This window comes from Populus alba, chromosome 3, assembly GCF_005239225.2.
Source record: "Populus alba chromosome 3, ASM523922v2, whole genome shotgun sequence".
In the NCBI taxonomy this organism is placed as follows: domain Eukaryota; kingdom Viridiplantae; phylum Streptophyta; class Magnoliopsida; order Malpighiales; family Salicaceae; genus Populus; species Populus alba.
In genome coordinates, this window is record NC_133286.1 from 154,639 (window position 1) to 180,749 (window position 26,111).

The 26,111-nt window shown below is 34.9% G+C and overlaps 2 protein-coding genes and 1 non-coding gene across 6 annotated transcripts; 2 read left to right on the forward strand and 1 right to left on the reverse strand.

The window, feature by feature from the left end:
* Positions 1 to 2,706: 2,706 nt before the first annotated feature.
* Positions 2,707 to 12,782, reverse strand: LOC118051323 (mitotic spindle checkpoint protein MAD1). Of its 2 annotated transcripts, XM_035061936.2 has the most exons (16): positions 12,517 to 12,781; positions 12,337 to 12,436; positions 12,068 to 12,228; positions 11,462 to 11,659; positions 11,279 to 11,371; positions 10,942 to 11,058; positions 8,927 to 9,174; positions 8,353 to 8,524; positions 6,949 to 7,059; positions 6,655 to 6,858; positions 4,726 to 4,888; positions 4,503 to 4,593; positions 4,336 to 4,405; positions 3,878 to 4,006; positions 3,553 to 3,591; positions 2,707 to 3,038 (listed from the first exon to the last, which is right to left on the reverse strand). In XM_035061936.2, the coding sequence occupies exons 1-16, from the start codon at positions 12,700 to 12,702 to the stop codon at positions 2,949 to 2,951; spliced, it is 2,172 nt and encodes a 723-aa protein (XP_034917827.1). In that variant the 5' UTR covers positions 12,703 to 12,781; the 3' UTR covers positions 2,707 to 2,948. The 2 variants fall into 2 exon arrangements, with proteins under 2 accessions (XP_034917827.1, XP_034917828.1); XM_035061937.2 differs by lacking the exons at positions 2,707 to 3,038; positions 3,553 to 3,591; positions 3,878 to 4,006; ... (1 more) ...; positions 4,503 to 4,593; positions 4,726 to 4,888 and adding an exon at positions 4,934 to 6,489 and having other exon boundaries at positions 12,517 to 12,782.
* Positions 12,783 to 12,861: 79 nt separating this feature from the next.
* Positions 12,862 to 12,935, forward strand: TRNAV-AAC (transfer RNA valine (anticodon AAC)). The gene has a single exon. It is a non-coding gene; the product is annotated as a tRNA-Val (tRNA).
* A 4,976-nt stretch (positions 12,936 to 17,911) lies between these two features.
* LOC118051332 (auxin response factor 1) lies at positions 17,912 to 24,661 on the forward strand. 3 transcript variants are annotated; one of them, XM_073408063.1, is made up of 16 exons: positions 17,982 to 18,041; positions 18,179 to 18,245; positions 18,869 to 18,904; positions 19,870 to 19,985; positions 20,151 to 20,246; positions 20,371 to 20,427; positions 20,531 to 20,683; positions 20,780 to 20,864; positions 21,509 to 21,599; positions 21,713 to 21,877; positions 22,418 to 22,537; positions 22,617 to 22,692; positions 22,829 to 22,994; positions 23,083 to 23,537; positions 23,780 to 23,970; positions 24,145 to 24,661. In XM_073408063.1, exons 3-16 carry the CDS (start codon positions 18,871 to 18,873, stop codon positions 24,320 to 24,322), a joined length of 1,983 nt encoding a protein of 660 aa, XP_073264164.1. In that variant the 5' UTR covers positions 17,982 to 18,041; positions 18,179 to 18,245; positions 18,869 to 18,870; the 3' UTR covers positions 24,323 to 24,661. The 3 variants fall into 3 exon arrangements, with proteins under 3 accessions (XP_034917837.1, XP_073264164.1, XP_034917836.1); XM_035061946.2 differs by lacking the exon at positions 18,179 to 18,245 and having other exon boundaries at positions 17,912 to 18,041; XM_035061945.2 differs by lacking the exons at positions 17,982 to 18,041; positions 18,179 to 18,245 and having other exon boundaries at positions 18,841 to 18,904.
* Positions 24,662 to 26,111: the final 1,450 nt, after the last annotated feature.

Below are 26,111 nucleotides of genomic sequence, written 5' to 3' on the forward strand. Positions count from 1 at the left end.
TAGACTTGAGCATCTGTCTGAAAAGCAATTACCAATCAGAGATGCAATGTAACACACGCACTTGAACAGAGCATCTTGCAAGCAAGAAACGCTAACAATAGCGGCCAAGCTCAGTGATGAGCGTTAAAAGAGAAGATGCATGATTGGACAGATGCTCAAGTCTATGTATATATAGTTGAAAACAATGAATGGTGGCAACTAGATTCTTTCCGATTTCAATACTTGGTCTTGCTAACCAGGCATCATGTCAAGGTTTATCAGCATCCTTGACTTGTGCCCTTGTTATAACTAATCTAGTTATCCAAGGATTTTTTTGAGTTGGGTTTTATATATAATTAAATTAAAAATTAATTCAAATCGATCTAATAAATAAATTAAATAAAAACTAGGTGAGATTTGATTCAATTGTTAGGAAGATAGTTTTTAAAAGGTATCATTTTATCTATTTAAATTAACTTAGAGATATATAATATGTATATCTCATGCATGTTCCATAATTTCCTTGTTTCACAACCAAGGCAGGCAGGCAAGCAATGGCGGAAGTGGGGAGGCTGTCAGGGGCTCCGGCCCCTGCAAGGAAAATTTTCTCAATCTCTTTCCTGTATAAAATACTAAAAATTTTAATTTTTTAAAATAATTTTTTTTAATTTAACCCCTTAATTTTTCTTTCCTGCTCCACCCCTGCAGGCAAGCATCTTATATTAAATCCATATATATATTGAAAGTTGTTCATCATCATAATAAGTGAAGAAAACGTCAGCCATTGTTGAAATCAAAATCTCAACCTAATCAAGTAGAATAGCAACGAAAGTACAATATTGGCACGCACAGGACAGCTAACGCATTAATTAAGCCTTTGGTTTAGAAATTAATTAGTCATCGATCGATCAATATTACTTTGAAATTTGTACTTAATACTAGATAAAGCTAAAGTTTTCTTTTTCTTCAGAAAGTCAACTCTACAAAGGTCAATCTTCCCCACCTAGCCATGCAGAAACCCGCAAAAGTTGGCCAACCGTTAAAAGCAGGAGCAGCAGCGTGTTTGAGTTAAAGCTTCGGACAGATGAACAGTGCGTCCCAAAACCCCTTTAGTGTGATCAAATCACAATACATTAGAGCTTTCTAAATCAAATTAAAGCCATTGGAATGACAGACAGACATGGACGTTTGACACAATGGTTTCCTTTCTTCCATTTCACAAAGCAGCGGCCATGGCCACAAACCTTCAATTCAACTACTTTACATGATATGATCTATTGTCAAAAGCAAATGTTAGACATCTCATCCCATCCTTGACTGCCTTTCCAGCCACAGAAAGTTGCCATCCACAGCTTACCTTTGTATAAGGTGAACGTTTTTATTTTGACTTCAAGCAAACACTGACACGTACGTCCAGGCACACGCAGAGAGAGAGAGAGAGAGAGAGAGAGAGAGAGAGGTTTCAAGCTGCGCAGGGTTTGAGTCCCTTCACCACTGCAAAGAAATCCGCCCTAAATCACGCTTCATTCGTTCTTTACCCTTTGCCCTTTATCCAACTTTTGCTAATGCATGCACTAACCTATGAAGGAAATCTTAATTAAATTCGCTCTTGAAATCCATCGCCACCCACATCATCTTTTGCTTGTGCACTGAAATTAATACCATTAATTCTATTGTAGCAAGTACAGATTGATGAAGAGGAGAAAAGAAAGAAATCTCAGTCTAGACCCACCACACTATGAGCCGCTCATATCTTATGGAGTGCTCCACCATCCGCATCCATCTCTGTTTATGTACTTGCAAACTAATCCTCCCAAGCAAAATTCTCTTCTAAACTTTGAAGATTAATTTTTTTTTCACTGTAATTCTCAAATGACTTGAAGTTTAAGGAAGGTTTGACCTGTTTAGCTAGCCAACAAGATATTTAAGACTACAGTGCATGTATATACGTACATGTATATAGTTATTAAAAAAAAAAAACACATTTAAATTTATAGATGAAAAAAATAAAATTATGGTAAGAAACTTGAGATTAATTCTATAGAAAAACTTAATAATTTTATGCAGAACATGGAAGAAGCTTCGAAAAAGACTTGATTTCGAATATCAAGAGGATAGCTAGCAACGTTAAATTTAAAATTAACAGTGTTGGGTATGGTTGTCAAATTAGTATTTTTTTTTTTTTTCATTATAATAATTCTCAAATGACTTCGACCCGTTTAACTGAAACTAAATATATATCTATAGATATTAAACAACGAGATCAATCTTCATATTTGTATAATTCCATTGAAAGAAACCAGTGCTGGGGTATATTTCTCTAACCCATCACAATTTCAGGTCAATTAGCGCGCGCCCACCATCAGGACAGCTGAAAAGAAATGAAGGGGAAAGCTCCTACTCATGGAAAGAGGGCTAATAATGCGAGACAAGTGAATAATGGCACCGGCAGCAGTTTATTAGTACTATTGCTGCAAAGGACTAGTGGCCACATTGTCTAGAGAATTCAAGACTGTTCAAGAGTATAAAGCAACCTAGATTCCGGATCCAAATGGTGACAGGCATCAATAGCACGCGCCTCCACCACCACCACCCCCCAACGTCTGTCTCCTCTTTTCACCTCTCCATTAGATGCGCAGCATAAGGCACAGCCACGCTCAAATTATCATTAGGAGCAAAAGACTGTAGATTCACCCTAACATCAAAGGTGAGCTCTCAACGTTTCCATACACAAATGCAAACCCCTCTTCCCGCCTCTTAAATCAATATCACAATCAGGTCAGAATACAGAATTTCAGTAATATATTTCAAACAAATCCATTTTTCATCTCTATAGAACTGAATTCATTCCAAGCTGACAGCACGTAAGTGCCTAGAATATAAAATCACGGGTAGAAAATATAGAGTTTCTGCAATTGCTTGCATGAGAAATAAGGAAAATCTTGAGCTAATGGATATTCTTATCGGTCTTACGATAGAGTTCGTCTGTTGAAAGACTCCACTGTCAGGTTGGCCGTGAAAGCTGGAATTGAGTTCATCTTGCGAATAAATATATCCACCTGAAAAGGTGCAAGCCTTGGATGAGTTTCTTCCCCACATTCCAAGAAACGAAGCAACAATAATAGAACTAGAATAGCAAGTAGTCAATAACAAAAATCAGATTCAGCTAACAGTTCAGATGACAAACTTTTATACTGAGAATTTTAAGTAGTGAAAATGAAGTATAAACTTTCAGGTCATTAAAAACCAAACCAAGCAACTGTGCTGGTACAAATTTTGGAAGAAAATCTTTGGGCTAACAGCATCAATGACACAAAACAAAGTGCCATCACTTTCCATATAAACCAGCATTGAAAGTTATAGCCCAACCTAGCCATTTAAAATCAAAGGCATTAACGTTCAACATCCCCATATACTTTTAACATGAGAGGAGTGGGTGATTTTAATGATCCAGTTAAGGTCATATAGGCCAAGGAAGAGCATTCAGAGGTATGCAAGCAATACATGTTTGTGCCTGTGCTTGTGTCCACAGACTCCACACACAATATTTGTAGGAAAACTATTGCTCCATACCTGACGAGATATGTCGGGCTGTGATGTGTAATCGTTAGCCTGTTGCAATTGAAGAAAGAAAAGGAAAGTTCAAAATTCTTCACTAAAATCAACGGACCAAAAAAGTAATTTGCATCCCATTGCCCAAACCCAGAAAAAAGAAAAGAAGATGACAAACTGTAATTAAAATATTCACTCCTTTTCCACCAAAGGAAAAGTTTTTTTATGCAGGAAATCATTTTCCAGTTCCAATGCCACCAAGACACAACTAGCATGTTTTATTGTCAGTAGAATAATTTCTCAAGGACATCAGGCACCTTTATGTAACCTAAATTTGCTAACTTACCAAAATGTTTGTATTCCCTGATTCATATTCAAACTCAAGTTTCTCATCATCTCTTTGGGCGTAGACCGATTGCAGGGTAAACCGAGTAACTGGAATTCCATTAGAACGCTGGTGTTCATCCATTACAATCTGCAAAAGATGTGGGCAAAGGAAGAGCAAAAGCCAATTATACTCAAGTAAAAGAAAGCAGCTCCCTAACTGATTCATAATGACCTGAGAAGAGTCAGTGGAACCTATGCCTCCAATGAATATCTTAGTACCTTGGAATGTCCTGGCAATTAAGCTTTATGCCTTTTTTTTTTATTTAAAAACAGACAATGAAGGGTTAAACTATCACAATTGGAGCTTGAAACAGAAAGAATGACACTTTCCACGGCCCAATTACCATCAAATTTAAATGAAATTGGTAAATCCAATATAGGTGTCAAACTGCAAATGCAGTGAGAAACATTTGATACCTTGTAGCCAAAAAGTTCACAGCATGCCCTTCGAAACACAGAGATTCTATCAGCAAAAACAGTCTTGTATCTGTTCAATGGATAAAATCAAACGCTTTGGGTTATGATAAAATTGAATAATGGTTTAAAAATGCAAGAATTCGAAGTACTTTGTGAACATCACTCGCCTTTCTTCACGTTTTTCAAGAGTTGCAATTTGTTCTTTTAATTGTGTTATCTTCCCAGAGATATAGGAGTCCACCAGCTTGCCCGCATCACCTGAACAATTAATCATCATGAAACTGTATGATCAAAAGTATTGGAAGGTTCAGAACAGAAATGTAATGAAGAAAACAAATTTGGAATGGAAAATAAAATAATTGTTCAAGGTAAATTGCTTGTGCTTGATACCTGACTGACTCTTCAATTCTTCTACAGCTTGCAACTTCTCCTTGGTCTTCTGCAACTCAGTTCGTAAGGCCTCAATAGTTTGTTTGGCCTCATTATCAACTGCAAGTGTATTAACCATTCTCAGCACTTTTGTATTTGCGGCAGAGAAGTCACCATGACCTAGCTGTGGAGGAAAAGAAATAAATTTGTAAAGGATTATAGCTGAATGTTAAAATAAATCAAGCATCTTTAACAAATGAATCATTCACATAACCAGATCTCAATTGTGTGCAACTGAAAGAGAGCACCACAAAAGAGTTGGCTTTCAGCATGTTTTCAACATACCACACACTAAACGAACCTTTTTCATGTTCTTTACATCTCAATGTGATCAACAATCACTGGAAAATAGAAGAACATAAACAAACAGCCAAGCTTATGTTTGGTATACAGGAAAATCTCTTTGGTGGTATCCTGGTGTTGACAGGGTACAATAAAATCACTCTACAAGCACTCCAGAAAATTAACATAAGAGCATGAAAGCAACTTCAGAAACAGTCGAGGAATTATAAATTGCCAACTTTTAATGTTCTTGTGTTTTAAGGATCACATTTAGCTGGAGAACATACATATGAAAGTATGAATACCAACACTAACCAGTGCAAGCAACAACTGCTCTAGGAAACTAGACCTAAAGCCTTCATTAATGTCATAAAATTTTTGGGGGGCCTACTTACTATAAAATGAGGTAGTTTTCAACAGGCAAGAAGCAGATACAACATTTTCAGTTCCATTTCGGCAACAATAAGCCCAGGCGCAAAGCATATAATCATCTCAGCACAGATACAGATTGAACCCTCATAAATAAGGAAACTTCTATGACTTTGCACCGGTTCTAAATATCCTAGTGTCCATAAAGGTAACACCTAAAACCAAGCAAATTTTAACGATCTTAAGAAACATCACATGTGAGAGAGAAAAAACTTAGCAAATAACCAAAAGAAGGGCTAAAATATTTATGTGTGCATCTGAAAGGATCTGTGTGTTTCCCTGTGAGCTATTCTTAACATAGAAGCTCAATGGACTCTCTTTCAGATATGTGAAAGGATCTGTGTGTTTCCCCGTGAACTATTCTTAACATAGAAGCTCAATGGACTCTGTTTCAGATATGTGACAGTTCTTATGACATGAGAAACATGTCTTATCAGAAGTTCATACTTCGGTAAGTTATTTATTAATTGCCTTCAGGCTATGAGACAAAGTTTTACAAGAACATAGCCAGTCATGTACAATTTTAGCCTTGAACCTACAATGAGAAGAGAAGTGTTTCTCAAGCCTTGTCTGAGGATGAACTTCGGCTACCAGCATTAAGAAGTTCCTACTCTATTATGCCAAACAGATCCTGAAGCATCCATTATTTAACAGAAACAATAAACCCATGGATTAAAAAGAAAAGGGGAGTTCATCAACCACATTATTTAACAACAGACCTGCCTCCTAGCACTTAATTATATCCAGGGAGCATCCCTGATATGTACAATTACCAGCATGAAGAAATCTGGATGCAAGACCAGATACAAAAACCAAGTTTGCCTAAAGTACATTTTTGCAAGCATCAAACCATGCCTTTATTCCACACAAAAAATATGCAGGCAATAATGATGCGTATCCCTTAGTACTTAGTATGAAAAGATCAGGAGCAACAGACTTAATAATCCTATGATGGAAACTAACAAGATTTCCTCCACAGAACTGATATTTTGCTCCTTCATGAATGACCTTCTCCTAGCAGAAAGAAGTCAAACATCATTCATACATGAATATGTCAAAGTGCCTTCTCATGTTTGGAAGATGAATAGATGTTAAGAAATTAGAGCAGTCAATAAAACATTTAATAAAGTGCCCAAGCGTAAAAGCGCCTGGTGATTCCTGGAATAGCTTTGAAATTACCTTAGACTCCAATAGGGAGATCTCTGCACGAAGCCGATCACCCTCCCTTTCCAATGACTTAATTCTTCTAGCTTCATTATTTAGCATGTCATTGAGTGTCTTTATTTCTTCCAATTGGCGACTATTGACTTCTTTCTGTGCATGTAGATTACTCTCCAATTCTTTAATACAAAATTCCTTCTGTGCAAGAGATGACTCAAGTTCCTGGACATGAAAAGCAAAGTGCAAAGAAAGACTGTTAGAAAAGATTGCAAGAGTTCCAAGGAAAATAGATGAACTATTCAACTCCAAGACCTGAAGAAGAACTCCACTGGCTGCTTCATCCCCTCCTTGATCATTCTTTGGCCTCTTCAATTCATTGACAACATTCTTCAACCTATCTCTTTCTTCAGTAACCATAGAGAGCTGCAATTAGCCATCAATATATTTATTTAATCTGCACCATATCAATGGAAGACAAAAATATGTTGAATGTTCACCACTGTTTAAGGATGAATTCATACTCATATAATAAAATCGATATTCTGATTTGCATCACCAAGCATTAACCCCACCAGTTAGCATCTTAAGACAATAAATGGGTCATCTTCAGCAGCATGAACTAGAAGTCATGGCATTAACTTACCAGAAAAAGAAAACACTTCTCTAACACTATCATTGGCGAAAAGAGGGGGGAGGAAATGGTGAGAAGAGGAAAAATCACTACATCAAGCACCTGAATGTTCATTCAAGGCCGTCAAGAGTTTCTTCAAGCATCCTCCAAGTCAGTAAGAACAAAAGAAAGAGGACACAGCTCCTGTGGAGCTCTAACAACAATTAGCAAAAGGAGAAGGAGGAGGGAGAAGGGAAACAAAAGAAATCCCTAACCACTCATCTCCACAGTGCATAAACCATAACAGCCCTCCGCACCCCCAAAAATGATGCCTCATAAGAATTTGGTGACAGAAAGGGAGATATCCAGACACGAAAACGTGAAAAAGTTTTAGGGCATCAAAGGCAAAGGATAAATGGTGTACAGACAAAATGAAGCAGTATCATGAACATATCCAAAATGGAGACATAGGCCTCTGCAATGGCAACTCTGTTTAGATTGTTCTGCAAGCAAGATCAACTCCACAAAAGACATAACTGAAAAAAATTTGACACAGTTATATCCCGGTACCCCGGAACTCTCTCTTAGATTCTTGACATCTGCTCCATTGTTTGTGGAGTAACTCAATTTACCTAAACAAGGGAAATAATAATGACTGAATCTCCTCAAACACAGTTAGTGGATAAGCAAAATGCACAACTCCATTTACACATGCAACACTATTCCAAATTTTAGTTCTTATTCCCAACAACACTATCCACCTTGAGGATTTTTCTTAAAACTGCTGCAATAGCAGAGCCAACATGAGAAATTCATTTAGAAGGGGCACCCCCCCCCCTCCCCCCCCCCCACCAAATACTTATCCAGGTAACCAAACTTGATAATTCTCTAAACACTAAGTAGAAGGATTTTGACATTCTCACTCAAAATTATCTGGTCAGCAACCCCCCCCCCACCCCACCCCTAAATTTGCTGAATAGAGCAGATCCATGAGTAGCAAACACCTCTGACTTTAACAAAAAAGTTAATTGCTGAACTCATTTGGACAAAACAGAAAAGAAGTGTTAAAGTTATAAGAGCATACATGTCCCTAAGCTAATACTTACCATCAATTCAATCTGTTTGACCTCCAATTTCAATGCTTCTGCCTTCTCTTTGGCCAATGCAGCCTCAGTTTCAGCATTTTGTTTACCAAGTTGAGCAGTTTCCAAGGCCACCTCCACTTGTTTGAAATGTGCGTTTGCCTCACCTGCCTTCATCATGTTATCAATTACCTCTCTGCATTGAACAGATACATTTAACATCAGAGAGCAAAAACTAAAATGAGAAAAAGGTCAGGGCAGCTAATTTGAGCTTTTCCTTTAAGCTCTCAATTTATATTTACTGTCATAGTAACAAAATGATTGTAATATTAACAGGTAACGAACTATTTCACACCATAGATTTTGTAAAGAAAGTGAATTGCTTCAACTAATAAAGATGCTTTGTGAAGTACAGATAGAATGGAAAGAAACTCAACCTTACACCAGAAAACACCCACCCTGACAAAATCTTTTATAAAGGAAAAAGAAAATCAAAATGTTGGGTGTCAATATTTCCACATGCAGGCAACCTTAAGGCTTAACGGCAGACTTAAATAATGAAGCAATTGAAACCAACAAGCTAAAAGAATAAACATACCTCTGTAATGCTGCAAATTTAACAGGTATATCATCATAAGATGACACACCAGGAATATCCTTTATTGCTAACTTCCAAGAAGACATCTCATCCTCCAGCTTCTTCATATTTAACTCAAATTCTAGTAACTTAGATAACTCTGACTCTGCTCTTTCTCTGCGGCCCTTTTCTTCCAGCAATTTCTCCTTCAATAACTCAATGCTTTCATGGGAAGATCTTATCTTTCTTGCTTCCCTCACTTCAGTCTCCTATAAAATGTCGAACATTGATAAATCACTTGGCGATGAGAAAAAGGATTCATGGAAAGAGAAATGATCACCAGCATGCTGTAAATATATGATGTGAGATCCTCAATATTAAGACACCTATGTCACCCGGTGTAGCCAACACCTGAAAGTACTCATAGTTGATAATTAGAGATAGAGGGATATTCAACATTTCAACCAGCATACACAATTTCATAGTCTCTGGAATATTTTCATCTTCATGGATATAGATATTTCAAATCTCTTTTATTCTAAGTTTTTGCTCAAAATATCTAGCATACACCCAGCATTGCTACTTCATGTGAGCTGGATGCACACTTAATGCCATAATGTAACCCTATATAAGTGAGTGCATTTGTAGGCAATATAGAATGCTATACTTTTTACAATCATAGTTTTCAATACCATTTCGGAAACCATTCCAAATTTTCAACTGGTATGAGATACGTATCAAACTTAGATGGCCTCCAAACATTTAACAAAAACTTAAAATTAGATTAAGCACCATAAATATATATATATACAGGAAGAGAGAGAGAGAGCGGGGGGGGGGGGGGAGACTAATTAATGGAAATGTTCTCCAGATTTTCTTTTCATTTGAATAAAGTTTTCACCATGGTAACAACATTGAATCCACAATACCAAACTATTATCTTAATTCAAATAAATATAAACTGATCAAATTCAACTTCATACATAATTCAACACATGTCAATTATATCTTCAAAAAAAATATGTATAAATTATACTTAGCAATCACTTGGATAACAAAGAAAAATGTAAAACAGAAATTCACTCTAAAATTACAAAAGAAAAGAAAAGGCAATAATTATTTATTACAGTGACAGTCCTTGTAGGGCAAGAATTCGCATGTGAATTAATGGTTAGTAGGATGAAAACATTATTATTCTTGATTTCTAGTTTGGATGTTTGCAAAACAACATAAAGTAGAGAATTTTCCTTGACGTAAAACTTTAAGGCATGCACTGGAGATGACCAAGATGTTTCTGCTGGTATTTGGTGAAGATATTCTAGATGAGGCTCAATTAACAGCAAGTTGAAATAGGAGTTCCATGCTTTGTTTTCAGAACCAGTATGAGATATCTTAGATTTACAACCATGTTTACAATGACTATCTCCTCATCAAAATGTCAGCCTTACTTAATTGGTAACATGCCTTTCAAAAATAATTATTCCGTATTCAAATTCCATGTCAACTAACACCTAAACACCACTTTATACAATTCCATGAACTTCAGCAAAAACTTTACTGCTGTTGCTACCCAAAAAACAATGAAGTGGACTTTCAAAATCAAATTTCAGCAGCAAAACATAAATACATCAGAATAGAAGACAAAAACACCACCAAACAAAGTATGTTTCCACCAGAACACAAGAGCTGAACTTCCCAAATTATTCATCCCAACTGCATGCAGAAATGAAAGTCATTTCTCGAGTTTCTAGTTTTCTTAGCGCAAATACATGTGAGTTTTATGTCAAAGCAACCAAGGTAATAAAGAAACCATGGCAGAACAGAGTTGAATACAGCTTGCATTCACCTAATAACTTAAATAGCACCGACTTCAGCAAGAAGCCTATATACAGAAAAAAGTATTCAACCTGCCTGAACTTCACTCATCTACAGTTCTTGGGTGAATGACCAGCAGATTACCATATCACTTGTAATGGACATTGAAAGTAGCAAAACCCTTTATCTGAGTATGAGGTATGTGTAGAAACCAAACTTACAAAATTTCTAAGCTCTTCTTGTAGATGTTTAACCAAACTGTTGCTATCAGTAGAAGAACCTTCTTGAAAAGTGAAACTTGATAATTTCTTCTCCAATTCACTTCTTTGATGCGAGCACTGGAAAAAAAAAAAGATGAGGCCATAAAAAGACTTGATGAAAAAAGTGATCAAATCTCTACTGCACGTTAAGGATTCTGGAAGGTTTTTAAACATGTCATTCTAAATCAATGCAGACCAACATTTACACCAAGTAGAAGCTTGGCTTACTAAACACACCAGTCAATGAGTACAATCCACTTTTAGATAAAAGGAAAAAACAAGAATAAAAGTAAGACACCTCAGTAAGTTGCCTTTTCAGATCTTCTAGCTGCTCCTTCCACAGCTCTGATTCTTTCTCAGCATGCTTGGCCCTGCATTCCATTTTTTCTAGCTACATAGAAGAAAAATAAGCAAGATAACTAGAACTTTGGGTCATAGCTAAGCCATTATAAAAAGGAAATCCACAAATTAAGATGCTTACATCTGCCCTTATTCTAGAAACAGAATGCTTTGATTCTCTATTCAGCTGCGCAAGCTCAGTATTGAGACGCTTTTTCTCCCTTTCTATGCTTTCAGAAAGATGGCCAAGTTTTCCCTCTAAAACACTTGCTTTCTCTTCAGCAGAAGCTGCTGAGGATTCAGCTTTATGGCGCAGTTTCTTTTCATTTTCAAGCTTAACCTAAAACAGAAATGGAAGAAGCATTTTTTTCAAAGAAGAGGAACAATTTGAAATACCACAAACAGGCAAACAGGGAAAAAGAAGAAGGTACCGACCATGCCATGAGAATTTAAACTTTTAAAGCTGAATTTAAATAGAAAATTTACTCTTCATAATTGTGATTTTAGAATTGCTTCATAATAATGGAAATCAATGCTGAAAATTACAATTCATAAGAAAGAAATTGTTAAGATTATTAAGGTGGTTGCCTAGATAGCTAACATAAAGGAATTAATGGCTAAAAAATTGAATTAGTTAATCAAACATATTGTAGCAGTAGAATTTACATACCAAAAATCCCTCATTTCTATTTTAAAAAAAAATTCTTTTAAAAAACAAAAGAAAGAAAGAAGCATTGGGATTGTATACCTCAAGGTTAGCTTGTGATTCTAACTGTTTCTTGAACCTTTCTTGGTTAACATTAACTTCCTTAAGAAGTTGTTGCTGAAGAGCATGTTCGCGTCCTTTGGCAGCAGCAAGTTGTTGCTCTGTCTGCAACAATTTATCTCGAAACTTCTTCCTCTCACCTTCTACATCACCATTAAATAATAATACTATTAAGATTATTAAATAATTATTATTATTATTAAATGATAATAATGATGATGATGATGATGAAGAGAGTAGCAAGTAGCAACCAGATTTGGTGAAATTTTCATTGATATCTAGTAATTTAGACTGGTAATCCTGAACTTGCTTCTCGGCGCTACTCAACGCGTCTATAAAATCCGATTTAACCTGAAATTGAATGGATGAGCAGATGAGTACATAAAATACACAGAACTTGTGAAAGAAATGTGTGATTGAGCGAGCAGGACCAATTGGCGGCACTGGTAGGTGCAGAGGAATTGTTCGTGTTGGAGCGGCGGAGTGTTGTTGTCTTCGTAGATAACTAGATGATTATCGCGGTGGTGCTCCGACTGGGGGCTCTCGATGATAGGTCTTGCATTTGCGTCGGCGGCTCCTCCTCTTGCTCGCTTTGCCGGTGGAGTTCTTAGTATCATCTTCTTCTCCCCCCCTCTCTCTCTCTAGAGATTAAATTGTAAATTTGAATAGACGAGAGAATTCAAAATCACGGACACGGACTGCAACTGGAGATTTTAAAGTTCAAACATCTCAATATATTACGTATTACCATTATTAGCTCCCGAATTCTCCACGAAGGTGTCGTGGTGTAGTTGGTTATCACGTCAGTCTAACACACTGAAGGTCTCCGGTTCGAGTCCGGGCGACGCCATTAATTAGTAAATGATTTATATTATTTATATTTTTAATTTATTCGGTGGCCAATTGTCTATTTATTCCTGCTTTTTATTGTGAACCCAATATTTAAATAGGATTATTATTTTTAATATGATTATTTTTTATTAGTAAAGTCAAGTAAATTAATTTTTATATTTTTTTTTTAAATTCAGATCAGTCCAGGTTTTAGGTTAACCATCAAATCAATCCTAATTTTACAATTAAAGATATTATAATATTATTAATTTCAAGTCACTCGTAGTTTTATAACTAATGATATTATAATATTATTAATGTCACTCGGTATAAATTAAAGTTAAAAATAATATTTAATTATTATTTTAAATATGTAAGTTTAGCAACAATACATATTAAAAATAAAATAGATTTTATCATATTTTATGTTATTATAACCAAATATAATATAAAGATAATTATTTTATGTTAAATGTCATTATCAAACATAATTTTATTTTTAATTATTTTTATTTTTTTTTTGTCTTTTCTATTATGCCATAGTAATTAAATGTTATTAAAATATAAATTTAAAATTAAAAATAATTTAATAAATGCATGCAATGCACCTTTTGCACTCATCTCCGAAGAAACACAAGGCAATACTGTCATTCCAGAAAGAAACAAAGAGGTTAAAAGCATAGTTTTAAGATCCAGTCTGGTGGCCGACTCGGTCCAAGGCTTGGGTTCCGAGTTTTGATCAGGTCGCCGAGTCAATTTTAAAAAAAAAAATCAAAATGACATCGTTTTAATAAAAAAAATAATAAAAGTCAACGGGTTTGAGGCCGAGTCTTGACCAGGTCGCAGGGTCAACCTGCCAGGTCAGTCAGGTTATATTGGGTTTTTTCTTCCTTTGTTTTTTCTTCAACTCAGCTCGGTTCCAGCCCCAGGTCAACCAAGTCCCGGGTTAACCCGCCAAACTTAGCCGAGTTTCAAAACCATGGTTAAAAGGATACTTTAAAAGTTAAGGAATTAAAAACATTTAATACAAAACCAATCCCCTTAATCAACTTTAAATCAAAAGTTTAAATAGTGAAATTATTATTTTTTAAAATGTTTTTTACTAGTAAATATATTAAAATAATATTTTTTAAAAAAAATTATTTTTAATATTAACATATTAAAATAAGTTAAAAACATAAAATAACTAATTTAAAACAGAGAAAAAAAACAAAAAATAAATAATTTTTTTCAAAACGCTTTTAAAACATAAAACAAACATAGTAAAAAATATAGCCAAAAAGGCTATTTCAATAGCAGCGTCCAAAATACTTATATGAACTCAATTCATTATTTTGAGATAGGAATACATAACTAAAAGAAAAGGGCCTTTGTTAGGAAAAACTTCGCAAGTTTCTTTGTTTTTTTTTGGACAAACAATATTTCTTTTTTTTTTTCCCCAATCTATTGAAATAACAGATTAAAAAAGAATATGATCCAATCTTAGACCCATTTGAATGTAGCAGATAATAGCAGAGCTCGAGAGTTGATGTGTATTCGAATCATAAGAACTATTAATCACCAATATGCTCATATAGGTGACGTTATTATTGTTGTGATCAAGGAAGCAATCCCCAATTCACCTTTAAAAAGATCTGAAGTGATCAAAGCTGTAATTATGCGTATTTTTAAAGAACTCAAACTTGACAACTGTATAATAATATGATATGATGATAACGCTACAGTTGTAATTGATCAAGAAGGAAATCCAAAGGGAACTCGAATTTTTGGTGCAATCGCTTGGGAATTGAAATAGTTAAATTTCACTAAAATAGTTTCATTAGCACCTCAAGTCTTATAAAATAAAGCCTTATAAGAACATTATAAGATATAAGATGAGATATAAACCATAATTTATATTATTTGATATTTGAACAAAATCAATTAAATTAAAATTAATTAGTAGATTGTGTTTCATGCATATACCTTTAATAAAAATGAATATTTAATAAAAATAAAATAATTAATTCATAAAAAATAAAAACAAAGTATGTGATTATATCAAATTACGAGGCAACAAAAATTTTAGTTTATTATGGACAGGGACACTCTTGCTGATATAATAACCTCTATACGAAATGCAGACATGGATAATCAATGAAAGATATTCCTTTCATTATTCTCTATGTTGTTTATGGAATCTGGTTCTTTTGGGGTTATAGTTGATGGTTGTTTCGCAATTTCATCTCTACTGCAGAACTGGACATGAGAGTTTCTTCTCATCTAGCTCCTCGCGAATGAAATGATTATAATTGATAATGACTAAAAAGAAAATATACATAAATATTGATATTTCACTTAATCTATTTATTAGATTAGAAATTTGTATATCTTATTATTTGTCTATCTTATATAGATAATTATGTATTCTATTTCTATATAGTATATAGAAATTCATTGAGAATTCTAAATTTATAGATAATTATTTCTATTTTTAGTTTTAGTCTATTTTTAGATAATGTTTACATAATGTTCTTCTAATCTTATAACAAGTCTGTATTTATTATAATTATTTAGATCAGATCGCTTAAAATTTAGAAATCAAATAATATAAAATAAAAATCTTCACGAGCGAGAATATTTACTCTTTCAATAATTACTTCATTTATAGGGTTAACCCATGACCTCTCAGAATAAATGGATTGTCTCTTGGTTCGTTTTGCTATCCTACCCCATAAATCATTAAGATTCGTTTTCAATAAAATATTATATATTCATAGGTTTCATTGTTCCCATCGCTTTTCGATTAATGGTTAGGTCTTAATTATACAATGGAGCCCCTCCTTAATGAATTTGTTTTTGAGTCAATATTCTTAGTCCTTATTGGCTCGAGGCTCTTGATTTTTTTATTCTATGAATGTGATTCATTTAATTATGAATCAATCGATATTGATGCTTTATTACATTAGCTTTTATAATATGACCTATAGACCTTAAACATATTAGAATCCTATATCATTGATAATCTTTTTCTCTCTTTCTCTCATCCTTCCATTTATCTATATAATTTTTTATTTTGCTTTACAATTCATAATCAGATTGGTTCTTACTTTATTTGTGCAAAAAAGATTTTAATTGCTACAATGAAATGACCAGTAGATTCTATCCCGATTTTGACTTTTTTTTTTTTTATCTAGATTCAGATAATGTGAAGCGATTAGTTTGTTATAAATTCTATATTTATACTTAATTCTATATTTATACTTATTAATTCATTAGTTCATAGTATGCACTGGTCTGTTTTTTATTTTTTTATTTTATTTTGACCTTGAAAAACCAACAAATCACACACTAATCATAACATATTAAATAATCAATCGAATATTTTATTTTATTCAACCTTATAGAATTAGAATTCTTTCATTCTTTTTTTTATTTGTTTTTTTGGCCAAAAAAATGAAAGAATTTGTCATTTTTTGTTCCATCGGTGGCAAAGTTTTTAAACTTGACCTGGTGGTCGACCCAATCCAAGATTTGAGTGACGGGTTTTGATTAGGTCATCATATCAACTTTGATTTTTTATTTTTGTTTTATAATTCAAAATGATATTAATTTTGTTCAAAAAAATAGTCAACGAGTTATAACCAGGTTAACCAGAGCATCAGGTCAACCCAGGTTTTTGCCTTTACTTATTTTTCTTAAATCCAACTCAGTTTCGGCTTCAAATCAACCGAGTTAACTTGTTAAGTTGAGTTTTAAAAATATGATCGGTAGTTTTAAAATGCAAGTAAGAGATCATTGATAAGGATAAAAAAAATAGAGTTAATAGGTTGATGACAAGAGTTATTTGTCATTGTGGTAATAATGATTTTTTCATGTTTTTTTGGTTTAAAAATCATTAAAATAATAATTTTTTATTTTTAAAAAATTATTTTTAATATCAACATATCAAAACGATCTAAAAATATATAAAAAAAAAATTAAAATAATTTTTTTTAAAAGTGTTTTTGCATCGCAAAAACAAACAGTGTATAAGATCATGTTTAGAACAATGATATATATTACTTTTTAAAGTATTTTTTGCTTATAAATATATTGAATTAATAAATATTTTTTTTATTTTTTAAAAATTATATTTTTATATTAATATATCAAAACGATTAAAAAATATATAAAAACTTAATTAAAAAAAATTGAATAATTTATAAAACTATAATTCCACCACAACACCTAATACTTTATAAATTGACTAGGTGCGAGTCAGGACGACCAGGTCACTAAGTTAACTGTCTTTTTTTTTTTTTTTTTAAATCCATATCAATTTAAACTTCAGATAAACCAAAGTCTCAATTTTTAAAACAATTGTTCCCATTATATTATAAGAAAATAATAAACAAATAAAAGAATAAATCCTTAAAGGAATAAAAGGACATCGAAGGGTATCCCTTTGCCTTTACTCCCTCTCAAAAGTCATCGATGTAACGTGGGGGTCTCGTTTTTACTACAAGCATACGTAAATAGATTAATGTTACAATTAATAATTAGTAATTAATGTAACTAATAGAATTTAAACTTGTGTCCTAAAGCTACCTAATTAATATAATATATTCCAATTATATCAAAAGATTTCTTCTAAATTAATATAATATATTCTAATTAATCTGATAACGTGTAAGAGATTTAGAAAACTGGATTCAGAAAGAATATTTTTTAAATTTAAAATAAAAAAATAGCTTGTATTTTAATACGAAATATATTTAAAAACATGTATGAGTGATTGAGAAAAAAAATGAAATGGAATTAAATTAGAGATAATAAAAGTAAAAACAATAAAGAAAAGAGAGAGAGATTATTAAGAAAAATAAAAAGAGGGGGTAGCAGACAAGAGAGCCAAAGACAAGTCGTGTCGGCTTGGACAAGACATTGACGATATAACACGCACTTACTGTGTATCTATCTGTACGTGTATATATAAATATATATATATATATATATATATATATATATATATTTTTTTTTTTTATATGCTTCTCGATCCAATCGATTCATCTGAATTCTTCCAAATCTATCTTCAACTTCTTGTTTACCACTTTCTATCTTCGGGTCCTTCTTGCCTACCCACAGCTTTCCCCTCCTCAAGAGCAAGGTACTGTGATTTCCATGTTTTCTTTTCTTTTCTTTTCTTCCTTGTTACTGGGCTTTAGTTGCCTAGAAATTAATAGAGGGGTTTTAGTGAATTTTAAGTGAAGAAATTAGGTGTTGTTATAACTTGTTTATCATCAGATCCCTGGTCAGTTCTAGTGTACTTCCCCTTTTGTTTTCTCACAGTTCCTCTCTGTCCCAGCATCAGGTTTCTTTCTTTCTTTTTCTATTTTTTTGTAATCAAGCTTTTTGTGTACGTTTTTGTGTATGTTGGTAGATGGGTTTTTTGAGTTTTAGGATATGATCGTGGATTCATTTTAATTTTCCTGTAAGAATTTATTTTTTTCATTTTGTAGTGGCTAAAACATATGCTGTGCAAAAGAAAATGCGGATTTGGGTTGTGAAAAGCGTGAAGGGCATTTTAAAATCTTGAAAGATCCATGCTTTTTTTTTTTTTTTTGTAAAATTCGGAGTTGACGTTGAAGAAAAAATAAATGCCAAGTCTTGTTGCTTCATTTAAGACAAAAAGAAGAGATAGATATATTTAGCACTGACAAATGGTTAGTAATTAAGTCAGACTTTGTCTCCTTTCAAGTAGGCAACACTGAATCAATCTGCATGACAATAAGTGATAGTAAATGGAATATCTTTAAAGGGTTTGTTTTTGTTTGGTGAGTTAAATGATTGCTACTAGTTTCTTTCATTCCCTTTCTGTTGTTGATGGAGCAGCTTTTATAGAAGGGTTTCTATAGATTGGTTTCGCTTCTCATTCAGGGTTTGTGTGGTTTTTTTTTTTTTTTTTTTTTTTTTTTTTTTTTATGGTATCTGCAGCTATGAATCATACCTCCGGAGGAAACCCCCATCCAGGTTTGAGTTTTCTACAGTTTTGTTTTGTTATGCTTTCTATAATTTGTGTTTACAAGACAGGATACATACTGAGTTTCCAATTGGTGATGGGATTATTGCGACATCAGCTTGTGTCAACTATTTTTTAGTGTGGAATTCATGAATTTGCAATGGTTGCTTGATCCATTTACATTGACCTAACAACAATTTATGCTATCCATTTTCTCCCAACATCATTGAATGAACTGAATTGAATTGCACATTTGTTTTGATGAAGGCTGGCAAATGACTTTGTTAAAGCTATGTTAACAAGATTTGATGTCTTTATATAGGATTTGGTGGTATGATTCACCTCTTTAAATTTGACTCTTACATCTACCCCTCCCTCCCTCCCTCCCTTTCACAACTGGACAGTTTCAGACAATTAGGGTTGCTGACACTAGAATTTTAATTTGCCTGCAGCTGCACATGTGATGATTCTTATTTTGAATTTCAAATTCTTTGAAACTTGGTATTCTATTCACTGATTTTCCAGTTGCAGTTCAGCATAAATTTTTTGTCAAATTGTAAATAATAACTTGAGGTTTTGCTTTTTTAAATTTAATATTTTACTGAACTTGTTAAATCTAAACCTGTACTGGGCTGATTGGAGGTGGGAACTATTGATTCAGATGTAATTGGCTGGATTTGTCTGATAACATCGGGCTAGGAGATGACAATTCATGCTTATTAATCCCATGCAATGTCAAATTTTTCCTGTAGGGGAAAGTTTTGCTTTGAAATGGTGGTTTTTTAATTGTGCCCTAGCAATGTGATCTTTTGTAATGGCCTATTTTACCTGCTCCTCTCTTCAATTCGTTTACCTATTTCACATGGCTAGCTATAATTTAACTTGCTCCTGATATCTGTGGTGTTGGCTGTCTTTTGTATGTCTTCTTTCTGTTTGTCACTTCATGAAATTTAACCCGGTGACCTTCCATAAATAGGGGGATGCAATGATGCTTTGTACAAAGAACTATGGCATGCCTGTGCTGGACCTCTTGTCACTCTTCCTTGTGAAGGGGAGCGAGTTTATTATTTTCCTCAAGGTCACATGGAACAGGTATTCCCAAATAAAGTGCAGACCAATGAATTTTGCACTATATCATGTTGCTTATTGTAAAATATTGTACTCATAGATATGTAGGTAAGTTCCTGTTTCCCACCTTTTCTATTGTATATTCTCTCTTGCAGTTTTCTTACAGAGTTTGCATATCTGTTTTATTAGCTTGAAGCATCTATGCATCAGGGGATGGAGCAGCAAATGCCCTCATTTAACCTTCCATCCAAAATTCTGTGTAAAGTGGTTAATGTACAGCGCAGGGTGAGTGGTGAAAATCTGACATTTATTTTGATGAATCCTAACATGGGTTCTTTTTAACATGGTGAGAAAATCTGGATTATTTTCTGCATATTGGTTCATCCACTATTCTTGCTATGGATTGTAGGCTGAACCTGAAACAGATGAAGTTTATGCCCAGATAACACTGCTTCCTGAACCAGATGTAAGCTCTCAATTTTTGTAGCAGACAAGGTTTCTGAGTGGATTTTTATTTTGTACTTTTTTTTTCCAAATCTGCCATTGTCATCATTTCCTCTATGAATCAGCAAAGCGAGGTTACTAGTCCTGATCCTCCACTCCCAGAACCTGAGAGATGCACGGTCCATTCATTTTGCAAGACACTTACTGCTTCTGACACAAGCACTCATGGTGGTTTCTCTGTTCTTCGAAGGCATGCAGATGATTGTCTGCCACCTTTGGTTAGCATCTAAATTTTATCATTTTGACATTCCTAATATGCATTATAGGGCTACTTATGTGCCTTGTGAGTTTATGCCATTCTCCTTTTCATTCAGGATATGTCTCAGCAGCCACCTTGGCAGGAATTGGTCACAACTGATCTGCATGGCAATGAGTGGCATTTTCGACACATTTTTCGAGGTTAGAAGTAGTTGCTATTGCTTGATATGACACCTTGTAGATACAGTTGGCAACTTGTTCATGGCATGTCTCCAAAGGTTTTTGTCCTCAGTTTGGCATTTCGTTTATGTAGAATTTGTATATATATGTATGGAGTTGTGGTTTGCGTCCCTACTTTTGAGCCTTTTGTTGTGAGCATCTGAGAACCATTGATGCTGTAGCCTGATCTGATCCAACAGAGAGCACCTGTTGGTGGGATCATATGGAGGCTTTGTTTTTGTTGCTGTTCATAACACATAAACAACCTTTTATTTCCACTATTGTCCATCTCAGCAAGCCATTTGGCAATTAATTCCCATGCCAGTTCAGAGAAAGTGGGCCTAAGGTTTTTGAAAGGGGTTTCCTAAGGTTTTTGAAAGGGGTTTCCTCTTCCTTCCCTTACCTTTCCCTTGCATCATGCAGATTTATGTGAAGGAAAAGGATTTTAGGGAAAGAGAAACCATGATATGGTATAAATCATCTGCTTTCTCCACATTTTTTTTATCATTTGTTATATGTGGGGTTTGATGTCAGCTACTTTTCCTCATCACATGGTATCCTAGCACAAAGTACGAACAATATTCTGTATTAACCCTTAAAATGCTGATTAAAAGATCATTTTGCAGGTCAACCAAGGCGTCACCTGCTCACAACAGGGTGGAGTGTCTTTGTTAGCTCAAAAAAGTTAGTTGCGGGTGATGCATTCATCTTCCTAAGGTAAGTATATTGTCCATGGTGGTTTTTTTTTTTTTTTTTTTTTTTTTTTTTTTTTTGCAGTGATTTTCTTGCTAAACAGAATTGTCAATGATTGATTGAAATACTCCCTGCAGGGGAGAAAATGGCGAGCTTCGTGTGGGAGTAAGGAGGCTCATGAGGCAACAGACAAATATGCCATCTTCTGTTATATCTAGCCAAAGCATGCATCTAGGGGTTCTTGCTACTGCTTCTCATGCCATTGCAACTGGAACCCTTTTTTCTGTCTTCTACAAGCCAAGGTTTTTGTGCACTTAGTTGTATTAAACCAACTACTTTGTAGTTTATCCATCCAATTTTCTCGCTATCTTATTGTTTTGAAGTCATTTGTAATTTGTAGTTACCTTAGCAACATTCAGAACTTTGCATGATAATGTGCCTAATGGTTCATGTAGAGCCTTTAATTGTCAGTACTTTGTAATTGCCAGCTACCTTCAGAAGGGAGAATCTCATTTTAACATGACTGTTGCATTAATGTGATATTGAGGAGAAATGTGAAACTGATGTTTATGCTTCTACTGTTATTTAGCAACCTCTGATTATAAGGTCTTTTCCTGGATGTTTCAACTACTACTCAAATTGTACATTTTCCCTTAATTCCCACTTTCCAATCAGTAACTTTTGTCAGTCCATTTTAGGGTTGCTTGCTGTAGCCTAGGATAAGTATGAGGGTATAGTTTCACATTTATGCAATTCTTGTGTTGCTTTCTGAGATTCTTGCATGGATATATCTTCTGAATAAATCTTTTATTTATTTATTTATTTATTTATTTTGTTTTCAGAACAAGTAGGTCTGAGTTCATTGTAAATCTTAACAAGTATATTGAAGCTCAAAACCACAAGCTTTCTGTAGGGATGAGGTTTAAGATGAGATTTGAGGGTGAGGAAGTTCCTGAACGAAGGTATGTCTCACTCTAAATTAAAACTTGGTTCAAGAATTTGATGATATCTTTTAAATCATGATGGTCCATTATGCTACAGGTTTAGTGGCACCATTGTTGGCGTTGGAGATGATATATCATCGGGATGGGCTGATTCTGAGTGGAGATCATTAAAGGTTGTTTGGTTAATAGTTTATTAATTATGGATTCTGATATTGAGTGCCACCTTTTTTTTTTTCTAATTCATTTTCCAATTTCCAATGCCAAAGTATACCTGTCTTTGCTCATGACTGGTATCATATTGTTTGCCAGATCCATTGGGATGAACCTTCTTCCATCTTGCGTCCAGATAGAGTATCACCATGGGATTTGGAACCTCTTGTTGCAACTACTCCTTCGAACTCCCAACCTATGCAGAGGAACAAGCGGCCACGGCCATCTGTCTTGCCCTCACCAACAGCCGATCTTTCTGTACTTGGTTTGTCCACATCCCAATTCATATTTCCTCATTCCATCTGCTTGTGTTGACATGTTATGATAAACTTCCTGCTACCCTTGTGCGTTAGGTATGTGGAAACCTTCGGTTGAGTCTTCAGCTTTCTCATATGGTGAATCACAACGTGGACGAGACCCTTATCCATCACCCAATTTCTCTACCACTGCAAAGGCCAACTCTCTTAGCTTCTGTGGCAATAGTCAAGTGACCAGTGTTTCCCCGAATTCAATGTATCGGCCTAACCAAGTGGAAAGTGTCACAGATTCGTTTGCTCCAGTTGTAAACAAAGATTTGGGAGAAAGGAGACAGGGCACTGGGATTGGCTACAGACTTTTCGGGATTCAACTTATTGACAATTTCAATTCAGAAGGAACTTCACCAGTGGTTACTGTGTCTGGAACAGTGGGCAATGATCGCCCAGTTGTGTCTTTGGAGGCCGAGTCTGATCAGCATTCTGAGCCTGAGAAATCATGTCTGAGATCTCCTCAGGAGTTGCAAAGTAGGCAAATCAGGAGCTGCACAAAGGTAAATCCGTTTGATCTTTCTATTGTCAACTAGAATGCTATGCACACTATCTTTTAGTTTTGCTGCCCCAACTCTGAAAAAACAGTTAGCAAGTGTCTTAGACTTTCTCCATGAGACAATCATTACAGCAAACTGAAGTGTGGCATTGGATGGATAGCGTGGATATGGAGTATGATACTTTTACTGTATGTTGGTTGTGCAACTCTAGCAATGAATATTTGATGATTTATGTATCTTTCCAGGTTCACATGCAAGGCGTTGCTGTTGGAAGAGCTGTTGATTTGACACAGTTTGAGTGCTATGAAGACCTGCTGAGGAAGCTGGAGGAGATGTTTGATATTGAAGGTGAGCTCAGTGGATCCACGAAGAAATGGCAGGTTGTGTATACTGATAATGAAGATGACATGATGAAGGTTGGAGATGATCCATGGCTGTAAGTTCATTTCACACATTCTTATATTCTCGAGTTTTCATCCTTAACAATAATTAAAATGGGTCATTGTCCTGAAGATGTTTCAGATTTTTTGTATTAACCATGCTTACAAATTAGAGAGAATTGTATTGCTTTGTTGATGACTAACTCGACTAATTTGCTATTTGATTGCAGTGAGTTCTGCAGCATGGTGAAGAAGATTTTTATCTATGCATCTGAAGAAGTCAAGAGGCTGTCACCCAAGATTAAACTTTCAGGTGATGAAGAGATCAAAGGTGGTAGTGTCAGTGCTAATGCTGATGCAGCTGTTAACACAGAGGACCGCTCATCTATCGTTGGGCCTGGATGCTGATTTGCCATAAATGGCTGCAGTGGAAATATATAAAGGAATGATGAAGAGAACAGTCAAGGCTTTGTTTGTTGCAGGGTTACAAGGAATGACCAGTACATCTTCTGGACACACAACGCTAATATTATGTCAAGATAGTGGATGACTGTTTATCAATCCTGTCATTTGTAGAGAATGAGACTGTCTTTATGAATAGGTATTGTGTTTTGTTTATCATTTTGTTTTGTGAATTATATCATACAGTGCGTGCTTGTTTGGATTCAAAGCAGCCAAAAAGTTGTCCATTCCACCTCTTGTTCTCAACCGATGAAAGAATGGGAAATGTGCTATCTTGTTTTTTCAGTTTCCTGAGTTGTGTTTTGGTTTACACTGGCTCATATGCCTTCTGTGTATAAATACATATAGCCTTCTCATATCTTGCTTTGCGGTGCATGTCTGTCGTTTTAGTTCTCTTTGGAAGAAGCTCATAGTGATTATTTTTGAATGATGCTGCTTGTCAGGCGATTATACAAGTTCCAGTTAATATCAAATCAGAAGCTGCACCATCCAAAAACAACTAAAAACCTTTATATGTTGTGCATCGTGCAATACTTTCCTTTTTAGTTTGTTCCTCGATATAAAGCTGGCATTCATCTTCCCTTGTAAGTCATAAGAGGAGAAAGTATTTATGCTGTGCTGATGATTCTTCGAAGTGGTTGAATGGAGCGTGTTTTATGTGTGGCCTGTGTATGATATCACTTCAAATCTTGCCAGTTTCTTCGGATAGACCACCACCAGAAGGTAATTTCTTGTAGCTTTGACGTGATAAAGGTGGCGGATTTCTGAGGCTCACAAGCAGCTTGCCAGAGAAACCATATGCAATGCTGCAAGATGCCATTCCATAGATTTTTATCTTCATTACGGAATCATGTAGTCTCTACCTTCATTTGTGAAATGTTTGTTAATCGAGTGTGACAGATTTTCATGAATCCTCAACTCCATTTGATTGCTACCATGATTCTCTAGACACTTGTGGGCAGAGACCAACTGCTTAGATCCCGGGATGAGTCAAAGATTCGATGGTAGAGTGTGAGTGCTAAAAATCCCAGTTCCATGATCCACCGCAGCTGAAACAACCAGTTAAAAAAACATAGCGAAAAGAAAAAGAAGAATCATAGCAAAAACTACGTGGAAACAAAAGCAATAGTTGTCCAAGAAAGGCCTAGCCCACGCTCTCCACCACGTTCTTTTCAGGAACATGAGGTGGGTGGGGCTAGGAGTGGATGAGCAACGGTCGTTAGATTTGAAAATTTCAAGCAAAGTTGAATATATCTACTTTAAAAAACGTCATAGGATGCGTTTCTTTGTAATAATCTTTTAGCCAAAGACGCTCTCTCAAGCTTTAGCTACCACTTTCTCTCAAAGAATAATTAAAGCTCTCCTCCATTTCCCATAAAAATTGCAGAGTAGAGAGTAGAGAGTAGAGACACCACCAGGATATGATAAAAGCAGCGAAGAAGCTCAAGAAGTTCTGGCCAAGAAAGAAGAAGAGGAAGAAGACCCTTCAATATCATGAATCCTATTACCACCATCCACCCTCATCATGTCATTGTTGCTGCTCTTACCCTACCGCACCAACTCAACCCTCAGCTCCGCCATTGCCACCATGGCTCGAGCCTGAGCTGACCTACGAGGCCGTTTCTGCACCTGGGCTGCAGTCCTTACCTGAGCTGGCCCATCCAAGTCAAATCCAAGTTCCATCACAAGAAATTGTTATGGAAACAACTCCCATATATCCAACATTGCCGTCATA